The sequence below is a fragment of the Monopterus albus genome, unplaced genomic scaffold (genome assembly GCF_001952655.1).
Source record: "Monopterus albus unplaced genomic scaffold, M_albus_1.0 scaffold110.1, whole genome shotgun sequence".
Taxonomy (NCBI): Eukaryota; Metazoa; Chordata; class Actinopteri; order Synbranchiformes; family Synbranchidae; genus Monopterus; species Monopterus albus.
Window position 1 is genome coordinate 389,352 of NW_018127990.1, and position 18,808 is coordinate 408,159.

General features: G+C 41.1%; 4 protein-coding genes and 1 long non-coding RNA gene across 6 annotated transcripts in view; 3 read left to right on the forward strand and 2 right to left on the reverse strand.

Moving 5' to 3' along the window:
- Positions 1-2,476, forward strand: part of LOC109966369 (uncharacterized) — a 6,799-nt gene extending 4,323 nt beyond the window's left edge. Inside the window, exons 2-3 of the long non-coding RNA XR_002275749.1 lie at positions 875-978; positions 2,404-2,476. This is a non-coding gene — a long non-coding RNA (uncharacterized LOC109966369). The remainder of the gene's footprint in view (positions 1-874; positions 979-2,403) is intronic.
- The window catches only part of asb14a (ankyrin repeat and SOCS box containing 14a), an 11,679-nt gene extending 4,495 nt beyond the window's left edge, over positions 1-7,184 (reverse strand). The window contains exons 1-7 of the mRNA XM_020611159.1: positions 4,927-7,184; positions 4,348-4,400; positions 3,578-3,712; positions 3,309-3,467; positions 2,394-2,639; positions 1,291-1,462; positions 846-951 (exon numbers count right to left, since the gene is read on the reverse strand). Coding sequence (XP_020466815.1) covers positions 846-951; positions 1,291-1,462; positions 2,394-2,639; positions 3,309-3,467; positions 3,578-3,712; positions 4,348-4,400; positions 4,927-5,066 — 1,011 coding nt within the window. The 5' untranslated portion in view covers positions 5,067-7,184. The remainder of the gene's footprint in view (positions 1-845; positions 952-1,290; positions 1,463-2,393; positions 2,640-3,308; positions 3,468-3,577; positions 3,713-4,347; positions 4,401-4,926) is intronic.
- A 66-nt stretch (positions 7,185-7,250) lies between these two features.
- On the reverse strand, positions 7,251-9,848 carry rps23 (ribosomal protein S23). Its single transcript, XM_020611151.1, has 4 exons — positions 9,742-9,848; positions 8,486-8,645; positions 7,733-7,853; positions 7,251-7,439 (listed from the first exon to the last, which is right to left on the reverse strand). The coding sequence occupies exons 1-4, from the start codon at positions 9,743-9,745 to the stop codon at positions 7,293-7,295; spliced, it is 432 nt and encodes a 143-aa protein (XP_020466807.1). The 5' UTR covers positions 9,746-9,848; the 3' UTR covers positions 7,251-7,292.
- Positions 9,849-10,803: 955 nt separating this feature from the next.
- pde12 (phosphodiesterase 12) lies at positions 10,804-16,564 on the forward strand. The gene is made up of 8 exons (XM_020611132.1): positions 10,804-11,738; positions 12,330-12,757; positions 13,399-13,504; positions 14,074-14,218; positions 14,633-14,711; positions 14,811-14,933; positions 15,079-15,284; positions 15,683-16,564. Exons 1-8 carry the CDS (start codon positions 11,170-11,172, stop codon positions 15,800-15,802), a joined length of 1,776 nt encoding a protein of 591 aa, XP_020466788.1. The 5' UTR covers positions 10,804-11,169; the 3' UTR covers positions 15,803-16,564.
- Positions 16,565-18,121: 1,557 nt separating this feature from the next.
- The window catches only part of gmppb (GDP-mannose pyrophosphorylase B), a 29,914-nt gene continuing 29,227 nt past the window's right edge, over positions 18,122-18,808 (forward strand). For both annotated transcript variants that reach the window (XM_020611129.1, XM_020611131.1), the window contains exon 1: positions 18,122-18,235. The gene's annotated coding sequence lies outside the window, so the exon portion shown is untranslated. The remainder of the gene's footprint in view (positions 18,236-18,808) is intronic.

An 18,808-nucleotide genomic window follows, 5' to 3' on the forward strand; every position in this document is an offset into this window, starting at 1 on the left:
AAAAAAATAACATGATCGTGAAATAAGCACTGATTTGAATAGTACTGATTTTTGTATTAATGGAAATAGGATTAATACAGCAATTGTTTGGGTGAATGTTTACTTTTTGGAAGATGTGTTTACAACATACATTTGTTTCGGATGCCTACTGGGTGCCTTCCTAGGACGGTGTTCTGGGCATGTCCCACTGGGAGGAGGTCCCGGGGAAGACACAGGACAAGCAGGAGGGACTATGTGTCTCAGCTGGACTGGGAACACCTCGGCAGTCCCCCCAGAGGAGCTGGATGAAGTGTCTGGAGAGAGGGAAGTCTGGGCATCTTTGCTTAGACTGCTGCCCCTGCGACCCGGTCCCGGATAAGCGGAGGAAAATGGATGGATGGATAGATGGTGTGTGTTGTATCATATAGGTCATAATAATACTGTTGACTAAATGCATGTCGACATGACAAAATTATGCCATAGCTGTGTGCAACAGCAACCCAAAGTAGGAAGGTTAATATAGTAATTATAGTACGACAGGTTTGTTCCCATCTGGGTCAGCTGATGTTGACCGTCGGCAGATTAAATCGTGTAGTGTGAGATATGTAAAAATCCTAATTTTAATTCTTCAGATCCTGCCAGCCATTCTCATAAAGATTTAATTAAAGGTGCATTAACCAAGATTCTATACAATGTCTGATAAATCCAGTGACAAAAGGACAAGACATGGTGTCTCTCAGCTACATCCTCCCTCCATGACCCTCTGTTGTTATCCCAGCTCCTCTACCCTGTGTTGTCGAAGTACGGTCTGTAAGTTAGCTCCCTATTAATACCTATTGTCGACATATTAATACCTATTAATATACCTTGATGCAGTGTGTGTGTCCTCCTGCAGCAGCAGAGTGTAGAGGACTCATCCCGCTGTCGTCTACATCTTCCATAGAAGTTACTGGAATCAGCAGCTTCAGAGCGCTGAAGAACACACACAAAGATACACAGGTAAGGCTGGACATGTGTGTTGATATATTCAACTTGGCTTAATCAGATAAATGTGCATAATGTGTACATGCATTTACTTTGATATTGTTAAATACAAAGTATTCCTATGATTTAGTACTTCCACAAAGGTGGACAACTCACTGAAAACTGATGATTTTCTTTAAACATTTATTTTCTTGTATTCACGTTTAAAAATGTTCTAGTCCCTATTGTCAATTATGTCATTTTCTTTTATTTTATCCAGGTTTATTTAATTAACTTATTATAAAATATGCATCAAAGAAGATCATTTATATAGAATATAAGATTTACTCCAGGTGCCCTCTGTGTGCGACACGGTGGATTGGCATGTGTCCAGTGTGGTTGGCGGCGTTGGCATCGGCGCCGTATTCCAGCAGCAGACTGATGACGGATGGATCTCCGGCTACACATGCCTCATACAAGATAGATGCTTCATCCTGCGCCTGGGACAGGACATTGGCCTCTGAATAACACACAGCATGCAAACACGTTCATGGCACGTCACAACCCTGAGTGATAAACAACAGAACTCATAAAGTTGTAATGTCATTTAAAAAGTCCTGGTTGTAATGCTGTTTACAAAACTGAGCGCTGCTTAGTTTCCAGGGCAGGTTAAAGCCCCAGTGGTACTGTTTATAACCTGTGTACACTCAGTTGTGGAAAAAATACTCAGATCTTTTACTCAAGTACGAGGTTACGGTTACAATTAAAAACCCAGCTCCGCCCACACTCACCTGCCTCCTACCTGTGTGATCAGCCAGCCAGCATGAAGACCAGCTCTCAGTATTTACCCACTGCCAGACTGTAGTCGATGAACTCATCTCTCTGTTCATCCTGGTTTCGGGCCGGTTTACTCTCTTGGACTCTGGCCCAGCATTTCCCCTGTTCTGACTGCTGGATTCACCTGTGTATGGACGTTTGCTCTCTTTGGACCTCTGCTCAGTAAACTGTCCCATAATTTGTGCATGGACTCCATTTGCTCCCTGATTCTGATTCTCTGGCTGCCTCCAGTCTGGACTGTTTGTCTGGCCTGATATTTGGATGCGATTTGTTTCTGTTGCGGTGACCACAAATGAACCTGTTGCCTTCTGCAGTCTGTCCGTGCGCTCCCTCGCCACTTTCACCTGTATGTTTGGTGTTTCACTCCTGTTTGCTTGCCTTACCTGTTTTTACCTTTGCCAGTGTTCTGTATTACCTGCATAGATAAACTCACTGAATCTTCTATATATTGTAAGGTTACCTGAGTCAGATACCTATCCCGCGTGCTCCTGTTTACCTGTAATCTGTTTTCCAGCATTCCTGTGATTATCTTTAAGCTTATTGTTTAAGTTTTAAGGAGATTTTGTTCAAGCACTCAGCAGAGAGTAGTACTGTAGAGACATCCTTCCTCTCACCTCTCTTCAGCAGAGTCTCCACCACCTCTAGGTGTCCTCCCTGAGCAGCGAGTGCCAGCGGCGTGAGACCGTAGTGGCTGCGAGGGTCCGGCTGAGCTCTGGCCTCCAGCAGCAGACTCACCAGGGCTGCGTTGCCCAGACGTGAGGCCTCATGAAGTGGACAGCGGCCATTGCAGCCCTGCTGGTTCACCCTGGAGCCCTGCAGGAGCAGCAGCTTCACCAGGTCAGTGTGTTCTGAACGGATTGCTGCAGAGGGATGGAGTCAGACAACAGATGGTTTACAGGAGGCTGCAACTGATGAGCTCGGAGCTGAGGAAAGAGAAGTCTACACCGTGGTGTATTTGTAATTTTCATTTTCTGCTTCATACTTTGACTTCACCACATTTTAGAGGCAAATACAGTACTTTCCATTGCACTACTAATCCTCTTGCTCAGTTTTGCCTGGCTGGACGCTGTTCTTCCCTGCATACCTAGACTGTGCTCCTGTATTTGGGTCCTATTCTATTCAGTTTGGCATTGATGTAGTGAAAGTGAGTGTGAGTGTGTGTGGTTGTCTGTCTCTAAGTGTCAGCCCTGTGACAGACTGGCGACCTGTCCAGGGTGGACCTCGCCTCTCGCTTAGTGTCAGCTGGGACCCTTGTTAGGATAAGTGGTATAGATCATGGATGGATGGATTGTTGTAGTGAAACATGACAAGAAGAGAAAGAGCTGAAGTGCTTTTTAAAATGTTTAATAATTTAAACGTTTATTTATTTTGAAAAGCCATCTGAGACGGTTTATTATTCAAGTCATTTTGAAAAAAGTCTTTATGCCTGACTGGACGAGACAGTACAGACCAAACTGTGAAACAACTGGGAAACCTTTCCTTTGGCCAGTTAATCAGGCTTTGAGGCAGCAGAGTGTTGGTCAGCCTACCTACAAACAGAGGTGCATCCTGGTCATGGTCCTGGCTGTCCGGCTGGGCTCCGTGTTTGAGGAGGAAGGAGACGTTTTCCATCAGACCCCGTTCTACAGCCAGGAAGAGAGGCGTCTGTCCACGAAGGGTACAGCGCTCCAGAGAGTCCGGGCCTGAAGCTGGAGGACAGGATACTGTGCTCTGTATCGTTCATCACACGTGTGTCTGATTAATAGGGATTCGTGTTAGTGTGAAGCTAGTACAGTATTAGTATGAAGCGGATACAGACCTTTGTATGTGAGCTCCAGGATGGTTTGGTTGCTCTGAGCTGCTGCTTCATGGAGAGGGATCCAACCTCTGCTGTCAGCCTGTGAAAACCTGTCTTTCTGTTTCACACTCAGATGCTTCAGGAGCTTCTCGTTACCTGGAGGGATGGATAGGCAGAGAGATAAAACTCCCATATAAAAATACTTCACTGTGAAAGATAATTTGTCAAAAATGTCTTTTCTAGCAACACCGACTGAACACCCTTCCTACAGGACATAAAGACAGTCATCTATCAGTAGTGTGGACTTATAGTTTCCAGTGAGACTGAGATCAGGGGCCTGACAGTAGGAGGTGAATTTCCATCCTCATCACCTCCAGGGCCTCTGTTGCTTAAAAAAAAAGTATTTATTTATTTTTTTTAACTGAAATGTGCCATTCTGCAACATGAGTACTTTTACTTTTGGTACTTCAAGTATGTTTTTGATGCAAGCACTTTTGTACTTGAAGTGAAAACACTTCAAGCTTTTTTACTTGTAACAAAGTACTTTTACACTGTGGTATAAAAGATGTGAGTACTTCTAACACTGTTCTTTTCCTACATATACAGTAGTAAGGACATAAACCACTGAGTGAAATTAACCCTCATTAAACGCATAAAATTTGTCCTGAAATTTTTTAGGGGAAGCGAACAATGTAATTGGTTCACAGTTTAATTTGTTCTATAATAAATGTTAGGTATTAATTAATAAATAATTCTCTAACAACTGAAGCATTCAGCATGTTAAAGGTCACCTTGTCTTACAGCAGTGAAGATCATGCTGCTGTCTGCAGCATCAGGCCCAGAGCTGTGAGGAAAGACCAACACAAAGACTCACAAACTGAAGTGGGAAAGTTATCTGATCAAGTAAAGTCGCAAAAACGTCCACGAGACTGAGGTTTTGGCTCCAGTGCAACCTACAGAATCTGCATTTCTTCTTCTTAGCTGTTTATTAAACTACGTATTCATTTTGTGTAAATATGAGCTTTTGATACTAAACAAAAAAATTACAGTATTAAGTGTCAAAAATACGGAACACCAAAACTGCCAAATGATTTTCACACGGGTCACAAATTTAACCAATAATTAGTGTGTAAACAGAAATATAAAACTTCGGTTATATTTTTGACGTGTATGATAATCCTCTACTGCCTTGGCCAACTTTGGGTATCCATACTTAAAACTGTAGTTCTCTTGGATGAAACTCATATTAATACAACATTTGCGTCAGAATATGAACTTAAATAACAAAAAAACTGCAAATATAGCCAAGGTGAGAGGAGTCTGGAGGATTGTGTGCAGTGATGGAGGACAGAGTTAACTGTAAGACTGACCTTCTGCCGTCTCGTGTCTTGGTGTCTTTGTGTAGTTCCTTCTGTTTGCTGCTCTCCATCAGACTCTGTGCAATCATGTACTGAATAGCTGCATCATTTTCATCATCCTCCTCCTCTGTCCCAAATCGCTGAAACTCCATGTTGTCCCGCAATAAGGGTCCTGGCCGTGTTCAGAAAGGGGAAGAAGTTGTAAAGACATTATTTCATTTTGCTTATTCGGCACATCAGATGTGGCCATAAGTATGTGGACACCTGAGCGTTTCAGCCATGTCTGATGGTTTAACCTGTGGTTGTGCTTCTGTAACTCTCCCATCACTCTCCTGATTTCAGGTTTTCCACCAGATTTTGGAACCTGGCTGCTGGATTTTCAGCCTTGCTGAGGTCCAGCACTGGTGTTGTGTGTCCAGACTAACAGTCAGTATCAGAATTCAGCTCATCCCAAAGGTGCTGGATGGGCTTTGGGTCACGGCTTTGTGTAAAGTTCTTCTGCATCAAACTGGCAAAACCTTGTTGATGTAAAGCTGCATTGTAACTAATAGCAGCATGCAGTCTTTTTTTTGGCACAATATTAGCCCACCCTAATTTTATATGTAGAGTCCAGTCATAGTATGTACTATATGTCTCCAAGGGAACTGTGGTCTAGCATCAACAAGGTAGATGTTACTTATTTTATCTTGTACATTTTGTCAACTTTTCATGCAAGAGAGAAACTACTAGAAAAGCCAGCTGCTGCTTTTCACAGGCTTATCACTATATTGTACATCTTCTTTTCATCCAACCATGTTTTCTTGTCTGTGTTTGCAGTGCTTTGGGCTGTGGCTGTGAGGGGGCGTGAGAAGCAGAGTAGCCATATTGAATGCAAGCTTACTGTGTAGTTTGAGTCGCCTTAGCTCAGTGTATGTGAAGTGGTGTCAAACTTTTTACTTTAAATTGGTTTGTATGTATGCTGATACACCAGCCTACTTCATGTCAGACCATTTCTGTCTCTATATAGTGAGTAAATCTTTTAATCTCTTTTATATAGTATCTTCTTTATTTTATACTCTTTGTTTTCCTCTGTAAAATACTGTATGACTTTATTTAGAGAAGTGCTATACAGTTTGCTTGCCAAAAGGTGATTGTATACAGTGGCAATAAGTTTTTTCACTGGCACTAAGGAATCAGGAAAACATAGAAACAAAGTATGACGTACATACATATAGTGCAATAAAAGGTGATAGCCTTCTTGGTGGAGACCAAGGAGGCAGGTGTAATGTGAGGCCTGGGTTCATATCCTCTATCAGATGAGCAGTCACACTGGCTGTCCCACTATGTAATCATAAGTTTCATAGCCTTAACCAAGCTGTTGTTGTAATTTGCAAACACAAAAATATATCTGTACTAGGCACATTAGTAAAAACAAAGGAACTAATAAAACATAAACACCTTTTCAAAGACGATTGACAATGGGTGAAGGTTCCTGTGCAGACAGATGAGGTCACTTGGTTTTTTTTACCTTCTGGTTTTGTGTCGAGTTGTTGTTGTTGTTGTTTTGGTTCCCTCTACTCGGCCATGACGTCCAAGCAGATTAAAAGAGGGTCTGTTGTTGCTGCAGATGGGAGGAGGAAGAAAGGTCTCTGACCTGTGACAGAATCCAGAGCCATGAGGCTACATGGGTTCTATCAATCATGAGTCAGACAGCGGAGGCTGTCTGACTGCAAATACACAAAGGTGCCTTACCCACAAGATTATTGTCTGTCTTAGAAAAGTGTCTTGATAATTCTGCAGGAAAAGATGTAGCTTCACCTGAACTGCGGACCTCAGCGTTTCAGCTGTTTGACTACATGGCTCTGGGGTCGGGGATCTGACACCTGTTACTATATTTACACCCTGCTGCTGAGTTTATGCAGTGACCAACAGTCAGCGTGACAGACCATGACTGGATTAAGTTGGTGGGGGACAAAAATCCAGCATTGACCCCACAATTTCACCCCTGACTTAACTGCCTCCTGTGCAGTGTGTATATCATATTAGTTGTTGACACTCAGCAGCTTTTCCCGTCCATCCATTATGTATACACCCATGGGGGGGCTGAACTGAGACTCAAATTTTGAAGCATTTTGGATTCAAACGTTAAATAAATGGAGTCCACTTAGTTGAATTTTGACAGACCATCTTTCAGCAACATATTTCACAAGGAAGGAGTGAGTACTGAGGACTTAGTGCCATGTATACCAGGAAACTTTGGCAATATCCAGCCCAAATAAGATAAAAATACTCTAGCCCAATTTGGCCATTTTCTACTTGCACCACAGATATTTAATGACAACACAGAACAATCAGACTGTATTTGAAAACATGTTTATTAGATTTTTTGTCCCAACTGTTTATGACCTGGGTCTCTCCTTCTTGCCTTTGTAGAGTGCCAGCAGGGAGACATTGGCCACTTTGACCACTTTAAAACGAACTCCAGGAATGTCACCAACGGCATGACCTTTACGCCCAAAGCCTGCCACCAGGACTTCATCGTTCTCCTGCAGGACAGGAAGCAGAAGCGGGAGAAAATATGGTTGTGAGTGACAAATACTGTTCTGTACATTCAGTGCAGGCTGTGGAATTCTGATCAGAAAGCATTATTTATTTTCTGTGGCTGATTTGTACCTGGAAAGACTCCATGTTTTACCAAGCACTAGTTCCATCTCACTTTCATTAATACAGCTTAATTTTTCTACTACAGATGATTTGCACAAATTGTATGTCATCAGCTGCACCAAACTGGATGTTCAATGGTCGGTTCTTCAACGACGCAGACAGTGTTGGTGTTTACCTCGATGAAATTGAGGCAACCGTCGTTGGGGACGAAGGCAGTGATCTTCTTGCCGTTCTTGATGAGCTGAACTCTCACACACTTCCTGATGGCAGAATTGGGCTGCTTAGCCTCCACACCTCTGCAGAGGGGAGAAGCACAGCACTATTCAGCAAACTCAACTACAAAACAGTTGAAATCACCCAGAAGAAAAACACAGAGACCTAGGTATATGGTCAACATAGATCTGTCCTTAAACGACCCTTCCCTTTATACCTGCTAAGGACTATCACAGATTTTCTCTTAATTGCCTGTGGCTTTTATCCACCATGTGTGATGCCATTAAATAAACTAATACAAACCAATCATATTCAAGGTGAAGCCCACATTTGATCTTGTAATAGCAATCAGAAATCTAAAGATTTGTTGAAATATTTCACCTTGCAACAAGGACTTTATAACTTTCAAACTGGTACAGAAGAGGAGAGGAATAATTGTAGCTTTTCCCCACCAAATATTCAGGCTTCTCCCTGATGCAAGAATAACCTGGCAAGTGGCCCCCAGAGTAATGGAGTCTGAAACACCCCGTATAATCGTCTTACTAAGCATATTGACTCTTTAGTCACCATGCAAAGAGGTTAAATTCAAAAGCCATTTGATGGGTGCACTTTGGAATGCCTACAAATGATAGTTTGTATCAGGAACTGTGTCACAAGACTAAGAGGTTTCTCAGCCATTAACATAACCTTCAGTGCCGGGTCACATGGTACTCACACTTTCTCAAGGACGATTCCCTTGGCGTGAGAGGCTCCTCCGAAGGGGTTAGCCTTCAGGGCAGTGCCCAGATGGGCCTTCTTATACTGTTTATCATGCCATTTCTGCTCACGGCGGTGATTACGGAGCTTCCTGGCTGTACGCAAACCACGACACTTTCCTGGAAGACAAAGACCAACAGGATGTAAGTTGGAGACAATACCAAAAAGTCTACATCTCACATTGATGAACAGAAGCGGATGTTTCCCTAATTGGTGGTTGCAGTGTGCAATTAATACAGTTCAAACATTAAAAGTGCAGACTATAATGATTAAATGAACATCACCATTCAAAAACCTCTCTACTATGGGTTTGTGAAGCAATTATGTCCCTTCACTTACTGAGCAAGTACAGTAACACAGGCAGCACCAATGCATTTCAGCCTCCATTATCATTCTACAATGATGACTTTGTAAACACTTCACGTGACAACAACAACATTTTAGATTTGAGCAATTTAATTTTGGTCTAATTGTCCCTGCTAGATTTAATGTAACTTCGAAGTCTGAGTAGGACTGAAACAGATCAAGGTGTATACAAGTCCTTTTCTCCATCTGAAAATTCCATAATTTGTCAAATTCTGTCATTCCTGCGCTATAATTAACTGTTCCCTCTCAACAGCTAGTTTTCTCACTTTGTTCAAGTGCTCAGACACCCAACTCTAACGTTACATTCTAGTTAGACCACTAAAACGCACTGCATTTAACATGAGTAGTTATCAGTGTACTGAACAAACACGACCTAAGTGCCCTGTGTGCGTTTTATCCCAGCATCTTTCCAAAACACACTGCATTTAAGAAGAATGTAACGTTACAGGTAAACGTAGATTAACGTTATTAACAAGGGGCTAGCAAGGGTAACGGAACAGTCACAATTTTAGACCTCATACAAGCCAACATCGTGATTTGGGGTATTTCATTGTGAACGGCTTGGTTTAAATATACAAAATACAAACTACTTTAATTTAAATATAATGGGAACATAACGCTGCGCTAAGCTAAATATGCTAATATACCGCTAGAGTTTTTAGGTGCAGTATGGCCGCTCCACGTTGCGGGGAAACCTTATCTTAAAACAGTAATTTTATTAATTTACTATGGCAGTTTTCTGCCACAAACATATCAAAACCACGTGTAAGATATTCAGCTACAATACACCTGTAAAATATCACCATACTGAACCAACTTTCTCAGTATTTAGAACGTTTTCTGTCATACCCATGATTGCAGAAGCGAGCCTGGGATGGAAAGGAAGGACCCAGGTTGCACCGCGGCAATGTCTAATCTGTGGACCCCGACCGGGCGTGGCTACACAACATGCCTGACTGAAATTCTTTATTTTTTATTTTATTTTTTTTATCTTTATTTTAAATTATGCCTAGAAAAATTCCAGTCCTTCGCAGAAGCAATAATAATAATATGATCAAATTAATTTAGAACGCGCGGGCCGACTAAAGTCCTCCCCCTTCTTCTTCTTCTTAACAATTAGTCGGAGGGTGGGGGTGGATAGATGGATTAAACAATGTAATTTTTTTCTCATTTAAGACAAAAATGACTTGTTAACTATCTTACTGACTACAATAAGTTAGCCAAGAAACTTTTATAATTGAAAAAATAAAATAAAATTATAATAGATTTTAATTAGAAAACGTATAGTCAAGAGTCAAGAATCTTTATTGTCATTATGCATAGCACAACGAAATGTTTTCCGGCAGCTCTCGGCTTACAAGACAGACATATTATTTACATAACACACAATTGTATAAGTCAATATAAAATTAGACAATACAATATGGACAATATATATACAATTTAAATAAAAAATGTAAATACATTCCAGAAATTAATCAAGAGTACATTTGTACTGAAAAGCTTTTTGTACATGCATTTATAATTTGTCCATTTTGTGTCAGGATTCAGAATCATTATTGCAACTTTCTGGTTCAAATTATGTATTTAGGGGCTTCATGGCGGAGCAGTGGTTGGTGCTGCCGCCTTTGTCTATGTCAAGATCTGGTCTGATTTGGTCTGACATCTGATCATACCAGCTTTTATTTGTTGTTGTTGTCGGTCCACTTTGATATGCTGTAGTTAGACTGATTTCATTACCTTTGCACCAATGACCTACTTGAATGCAATGCAAGACTTTTAGTTATAATGGAATATTTTAAAGCTGTCGAATTAGCATAAGTATCGGTGTACTTTACTAGTTAATACATGAGTACTTGTGGTTTACATGGTGATCAAGCAATAAAAAGTAACTGGTGTAATTTTAACTCTGTTCGATGGGGGCAGTAATACATGTAGAGGAGCTCAAGCAGCCACGTTATATTGTAGAAGAAGAATACGCTCCTCCTGACTGCTGCCGACCGCTAACGTTAACTTCATGTGCCAATTCCGCTACATCAAATGTAAAATATAGGTTACACGTTGTTTGAAGCAGTGGTTTAATTTCTTAGGCCAATGTGTTGTTTATTTTTTATCCGGACCACTGCAGGTTGAGTTAATCCCGTCATATTACCGGTTTTCTCCTCTTATTAGCATTGTGGCTAACATCCACGGTGTAGTTGTAGGGCAGTTCCGCAACCGGTTGACCGCTTTATCCGCGTTTAGCATTGCTGCTTTCTTCCTGACGCTGGGAACTTCATGTTTAACTACCTCTTCGCTGCTTTCACACGTTATACCCTCCACCTGCTCTCCTCCCCACCGAGGACTTTGACCGGAGCCTGCCGCCTTCTCGGTAGGATGGAGCGGGCAGTAGTGAGGTGTCTTCCCGGGGACCCCAAGCTCACCATCTCTTTCACCTTGGACGGCAGCTACAAGCAAATGCTGCGGGACCGGGACGAGCCGCTGGGCAAAGTCCTAACCCGGATCTCCAACAGCATGGTCAAGAGGAAAGGAAAGGCAAAGAAGTTGAAGAAGAACAAGGGGCAGCAGCCGTGTGAAGCCACGGAGCCCACCGTGGTGAAGCTATACTACGACGGAGACGAAGTGCTCGATACGGTACTGAACTCGGAGGCGTGGCAGGACGGAGCCGTGCTGCAGGTGGGAGACATGAAATACTCGGTGCACAGGAACGCTCCCACCTTCACCACCGCTGAGCTCCCGGTGTCGATGCTAGCCGGGTTTCCCGTCTGCCCCAAACTGGAGGTGGAGTTTGGGAACCTCCAGGACTGTGAGTTTACGTGGTACAAAGAAAATACCGGAAACACAAGGTAATTAACCTACAAAGAAAATTAGCTGTCACTGACAGTTGCTACTATACGGAGTTTGTGTTGGCTAATGCATCCATGGTCAGAACTGATTTGTGAAAATATGACACTGCTTTTTATGTGCTTTAAGTTATGGGCTCTGGGGAAAATACGCATCAGCACCACATGGACACAGTTGTTCTTATGTTACAAGTGTGAATAAAGGAGCCTAAGACAGGCACCCTCAGAGTTAATTTTCCCCCAGTAACATTTTAGATACTGATTCTTTCCTTAATAACTTCAGCCACATGATCAGAAACAGGAGCAAAGAACACAATGTTTGATATTAAGTATACACACATTGTAGTAACATTTGTACTACACTTTACTGCTGTGTCCTTCGGCATATAAGGAGTTTCTTACAGCACAGTAACTAAAAAAAGGAGGATGGTGACACAGTATATCCACTGATCCACAGCAGTCCCAAGGTCAAATTGCTGTTGTTTACATCAAGGTTCCTTAGCAGCAACACAAATTGTTCTCCATCACAGACTGATGGTTGAACAAGTTGTGGGACATCCTGTACTTATTTGTTTCCCCTTTGTTCTTGTCCAGCTCGGAAGGTTCTGGAGAAGTTCCAGATCAGGATGCTGGTTGGACTAAGGTAGGATGTAGCAGAGTGCATATCCCGTCCAATCAGGACATCGGCTGCAGGCTTAAACTTTGCTGCATCCCCAAAGATGGAAGTCGGAGTGGTCTGATCAAGGAGCTGATCTCTGCTGAGGCCGTGGAGGCCGGACCAGGCGTGTGCACGTTCGACAACAGACACTTGTACACTGTCAAAGAGGCGGAGTGGCCGACTGTGAGGGTGGTGTCGTACAACATCCTCGCTGATATTTACGCCCAGACGGAACTGTCCAAGACTGTGCTTTACCCGTACTGCGCCCCCTATGCCCTGCAGCTGGACTACAGACAGAACCTCATCAAGAAGGAGCTGGCTGGATACAACGCTGACATCATCTGTCTACAGGAGGTTGACAAAGGTAACCAGTGTCAAAACAAGCAGTTAATCAATAGAATTGATCAATAGTCAACAGCTCTTTTAATAATAAAGTCAATGTTTAGAAATTTATCAAAGACAGATGCCAAAGATTCACTGGTTCCAGCTTCTCCACTGTGACGATTTGCAACTTATCTCTCTTATATCATTGTCAAGTGAATCTCGTCAGGTTTTTAACTCTTAAGTTTCTTTCTATCCACCTGTTGTTATGTGCAAATCAAAAAGATACTAGATACTAAACAAGTGAACCCAAATGCAGACTCTGGACAGGAAAGGTAAGAAAACAGGTTTATTTACAGGTCCAAGGATCAAGGTTACAGGTAGCAAACTGAGGAATGTCTTTGAGGGAGAAACAAAAGTATTTACCAAAAACAATGAAGTGTCTAAAAAGTTATAATAGTTTCACCAACAGAAAATCCTTCCCAAACAGTCTCAAAATAGCACTGATAAGAAACTGGTTTGTGCAATTGAAACTGGTCAGGGCTCGTAACATTAGCAAGAAAAATTATAGTGAGAAAAATGAGCTGGATTGGAGTGGATATTTTCTTTTAGTAGATAAAGTGATAATATCCAGCTTCTCTGTTAAGTGTGTGACCCTGCTTTCCTACTGTCTGGACTCTTCAGGGGTGTTTGTGGACAGTCTCACTCCGGCTCTGGATGCCTTCAGTCTGGATGGCGTTTTCAGGATCAAAGAGAAGCAGTTTGAAGGACTGGCCACATTCTACCGCAGGTCAGCAGCCACAGTCTGACGGAAACCTCTTTAGGGTGCTTTTTGTTTTTTCTTCTAGTTTAGTCGGACGCAGCTCTGGTGGGGTAGGGTGGGGTGATGTTTGGAATTAACAGAGTCAACCATCAGAGATTTTTGCAGGACAGATTATATCGGGATAACTATCCCTTGAACATTCCTGGGTGCATCAGTCCATGTGATTGTTTCCTATCAATAATCGGGATTCATGTTTTTAAGTGGATGCATCAGTGTAATGCTTAGATTTTGCCAGGTGGTTAATTTGCTTGATGTCTGGTTATATTAAGAGTTAATCATTACACCTCAGCATCACAATAAAAATGTAAAAAAAAATAATGTAAAATCTCAAATACACACAAATCCTACAGTAATAGGCATGGCCTTCAGGTGGCTGTTAAACCAGGTGGTCTAGGTGGTGACATCAGCATGTCTGCTTCTGCAGGTACCTTCCCGTCCTACCTCTGCCCTCTGGCCACGATGTGATATTAAGGTTTCAGATCTAAATCCAGGACTAAGTTGAGTAATTTAAAAATTGCATCCTGTTGTTTTTGTAGGTCAAAGTTTCGGCTGCTGAGCTGCCATGACATTGTGCTGAGCGAAGCGTTGATCTCTGACCCCATCCATTCTGAGCTACTGGAGAGGGTTTCTGCCAACAGTGCCCTGAAGGACAGGGTACTGCAGAGGTCCACCTCCCTGCAGGTATTGCTGTTCACCTGGCGTACTACCTGAAAGGACTCAGACCCTTTTGTCTTGCCACCTTATGTTGTACTTCTAACAGCTGTAATTATACTGGACATTGAAATTTCAGACACTCAAATATTAGGGTGGTGAAAGCTGTAACTACATTACTGCAGCTGACAGATTAAAGTAATCTCAAGCAAGTTTTGAGTCTTTGCAAGTCGATTTTTATGCTTACTGAAATCAGATGGCCACAGCTCTGCATGCAGTCAGTATGTTTGGAAACTGTCAGATACAAGTATGGTGAATTAAATTGGCAAAAAATGAACAATATTTTCATCAGGATTCAAAATCAATAGTTTGATTATAAACAATAATTGTTGCCCCTGTGTTGTTAGCTGAGGTCAGCATTGTGAATCATTTGTTTCTCTGCAGGTCAGTGTACTTGAGGACCTCAATAAACCAGACAGGAGGGTCTGTGTGGCCAACATTCACCTGTACTGGCACCCGAAAGGTAAAACAACTCATCATTGCTCAGTGTGAACACACCTGATGCCACAGAGCAGAGTGATGAAAGAGCAAATTTCTAAAACTGAACTGATTTCCTTTGAAGGAGGGAATGTTCGCTTGGTCCAGATGGGCGTGGCTCTGCAGCACCTGAACCGTGTGATCAGTGAGGTTGCACCTGGAGCCCCTCTGGTCTTCTGTGGTGACTTCAACTCCTCCCCTAACTCTGGTAACAGACTCCAGCAGACCCTTGTTTGATTTGTTCCCACGTGTTCAGCCAGTAGAGACAGTAATGTATGGATGTGTCTTGTGTTTGAAAACTGAGCAGCCTTTATTCTAATGTAGCAAATACTGTTTATCTCCTCCTGTCTCAGGTGTGTTCCAGCTGGTCACTGAGGCCGTGGTTCCCCAGCAGCATGCAGACTGGAGCAGCTCAGGGCCAGAGGAGTCCTGTAATATGGAACTGCTGTCCACCTTCCCTCCTCTGCTGAGTGCCTGCAGCCAGCCGGCCTACACTAACTATGTGGGAGGATTTCACGGCTGCCTTGACTACATCTTCATACAACCAGACAGCATGCAGGTACTAATACTGCTGCTGCTAATACTACCAGTCCTACTGCTGCTACTGTAATATAACTACAGCTACTGGCACAACTACTACTGCTACCACCTTCCAGTCTCAAAGCTTAAATCAGAATCAGCACAGTTTATTTATAAAATCACATACCACAAATTTGCCTCAAGGGGCTTTACATTCTGTCCAGCAAGCAATAGACAATTTATTGTTAATTGATACATGACCAGTTTTCTTTTAATGCAGTAAAATGTTCCACAGTAGAAACCAAACTCACTGCAGATTAGTCATCTTAAGTTCTTATAGTAAGAACTGTGTTAAGTCGTATGTTTTTTATTAACCAGTTCTACGGGAAGCTAACATGTTCTGTGTGTGTGTGTGTGTGTGTGTGTGTGTGTGTACAGGTGGAGCAGATGATCCCTCTGCCTAGCCACCAGGAGGTCACTGCCTACGAGGCTCTGCCCAGCATTGCTCACCCCTCCGACCACATTGCCCTCATCTGTGACCTGCGCTGGAGACCCTGACCTCTGACCTTTAACTATCTGGACAAAGAATGTTGGAAAACCCCTGCAAATACAGTGACTGGATTTCTTTATACTTGAAAACAGCATGGACCTATAGGTTCACTCTATCACTGAAAGTCAACAGAAACATGAGTGACACAGTATGACTAACATGTTATGGCTAAATTTATATATTAATATTTGTGTCCTTAATATACAATAATCATTTTCCATCACTGATATTCAGTGTTAGGTTTGTTGCTTTAAAAAGGTATGCATTGCTTGGTATTTTTCTTAGAAATAATTACTTTATTTGGTGCTCCCAACACAGAAAACTAAGTTGTACTTCATAGCAGGATGATAATTGTCAGTCGTACTACCGGACGTAATGTTATTTCTTGCCTTCTTAAACATTTTAGATTATATGGACACTTGATATATTCAGTACACAATGACATGGTTGATAAATACCTATTAAAATTTTAATTTGGCCAAAGGTTGCTCTAATTCTTAAGTAAAGTTTTATTTATTTTTTTTATAAATTTGAGTTCATAGAAACAATTGTGCATGAATCAAATTTAGTCATGTGCACTTTGGAGGGGCTGTTCTCTATGGATGTAATTGACAAGTAAGTATAAATTTTAATTCTGATGACTGGGTTCATTTAATTTAATTTAATAGTTCCTCACTCTGGACAAAATATTCACTTGCAGCTCATCTCCTAATCTTGTGGAAGACCATTCCTGGGGGTTTTAGGGGGACAAAAATAAAAATGCTGTGTAAAACAAAATTGTGATTTTTTTTTTTAAGACAAGTATGAGAAATCAAGTGAAACATTTTGACAAAGTTCAACTACAACTAAGAATTTTATAACATTTGACTTCAAATATTTGATTTGCACTTTATCCATGCGCTTGCTCAAGGGTGATTTATTGGCTTTTTCCTCAAATAATAATAATATTATTATAAAGTCTATTCCGTACTTTGTAAAGTGTGCTGAGATGACTTTTGTTGTGGTTTGTTTTTATGATACATACAACACTTGAAGGCAACACCAAAAGAATAAGAAGCTGGTAAACTAGCTGTTAGATTAAATTTCTGTAGTGCGGAAATGCATTAATATCCACCCTCCATCGCCACGCTGTTTTTCTCTGATTGGTTAAAATGGTAAGGGGGCGGGACCGAAGGTTTGAGACATACCATTGTGTCTAATGTTAGGGGGTGTTTAGGGGTGTTTAATTATATTTTAGGGAATGGGTGCGACAAACACAACACTTTCGGCTTTTCCCCTCAAGATAATAGCACAAAAGTGTCTCGCTTTCATTTCTTATGACTGAGTAACATTTTTTTTTTTTTCGTTTAAGACGGTCCCGGATTTGAATATCCCCGACTCGGTGACAGCAGTTAGAGGCAGACAGTCAGGTTTGCAAAAATTAGCCAGATTATACCGGAAACTTTGTGCTTTGGCTTTTAAAATATAAAATCTTTACATGTTACTATAAACTTCATTTTAAAAGCTTATAGTTACATTGGACAGTGGTGGTATAAGTAATTAGATTATTTACCGGAGGGTAAAAAGAACTTTGTTACAATACTCTGTTACAACTATAATTTCTGCATTCAAAAAGTTACTTAAGTAAAAGTTCAAATGTACTAGTATTAAAATATTGCACTAAATGTAAAAGTAGGCTACTCATTATACAGAATGACATATTTCACATTAACATGTATAATTTGATTATAATTAATGATGCATTAATATATTTTTTGCTTTAATGTATTAGCTGAAAACATTTCGCAGATAAATATGGAGCAAATGTTAACTACTTTATACTTTTATTATTTGAAATACTTTACATAATTGCTGGATAGCTTGTTAATTTTACATGTAAAGTCAATAAAGTATTATTTTACTGTATTTTGTTTTGTATAATCACATTCTGAAAAGTAACTAGTAAGTACAGTTATCAAATAAATGTGAAGTAAAAAGTACAATATTTACTGTTGAAATGTAGTGCAGTTGAATTATAAAGAGGGTTAAGCAGAAAATGAAATTAGTCAAGTATAGATACCTCAAAATAAATGTGGCTTACTTTTACTTCCCAGTTCAGATACTAGAGTTACTTCTTTACATGTTCACAAAGGCTCAGTTTAACTAACGCCCATTTTTCACAGATGTTAATAACACGGTTTTAGTTGTTTTTACTTAATTGAAAGGCTATAGTACCATGTATTAGATGAAAAATCGATAGGTTCAATATTCAATTGAACGGAAAGCGCATTAACATTTTATTTTGAATCTCACCCGGATGTTGAATGTGTCGTGTTTTCTGACTTGACGCTGAGCGGCTGAACCGGAAACCAAACAACAAACTCAGATTTAAACGATCTTACGTGTCATTCCCAGAGTTTCACTGATTCAAGACATCACCGAAGAGAGAAGAACAAATTCATGTATGTTTTCACCATTTTTACTCAGTTTCACACAGCCTGAAGACACGAGCAGGATGCTAACGTTAGCAAGCAGTTTGTAACAAATTGCTGTAAATTAAGTCACCAGTAAGTTAGCTAGCTGAGCTAAGTTAGCTGCAGTCACTATGAGTTAATTTGTGTCAGAGCTCAAAACACAAGTTCAGTCTTTATTTATCTTTGGACTCGTAGCTAGCATTTCAGACTTAAACATGTGACTGTTCACACTCCAATTGTCGCTGTTTTATGGTCTGTATTGTTGATAAGAGGGTTAAGCTAGCTGCTGCTTGGTGTTATGCTCATAGCCGTGCTTGTCATAATCAAAGTCTCAGTGTGTCCTCGTTTTGTCGCCTCTGTGTGTTGTTATTGTGTTGACACAGTATAGAAACTAAACTAAACTAAACTAAAATAAGTGAACTAACATGCTTGTACAGCCAGACTTCCGTAAAGAATGAATGAACGAACTCTTGTGTCCTGAACGAGCACTATGACAAGAATGTGGTGACAGAGGACACAGTTTTCTCCTCTCTCATTGGGTCATCTGCTTTAAAAGTTTAC

Bases quoted from the DNA above. Each gene is read 5' to 3' on its own strand.
- rps23 (XM_020611151.1), bottom strand. The intron at 7,854-8,485 runs GTGAGTACCATG...TCCCCTCTGCAG, and splicing joins GGAATCGTCCTTGAGAAAGT to AGGTGTGGAGGCTAAGCAGC. The intron at 7,440-7,732 runs GTAAACACCAAC...CCTGTCCTGCAG, and splicing joins GTTGCCTCAATTTCATCGAG to GAGAACGATGAAGTCCTGGT.
- pde12 (XM_020611132.1), top strand. From the start codon at position 11,170: ATGTTTAACTACCTCTTCGCTGCTTTCACACGTTATACCCTCCACCTG. The intron at 14,219-14,632 runs GTATTGCTGTTC...GTTTCTCTGCAG, and splicing joins AGAGGTCCACCTCCCTGCAG to GTCAGTGTACTTGAGGACCT. The intron at 14,712-14,810 runs GTAAAACAACTC...TTTCCTTTGAAG, and splicing joins CCTGTACTGGCACCCGAAAG to GAGGGAATGTTCGCTTGGTC.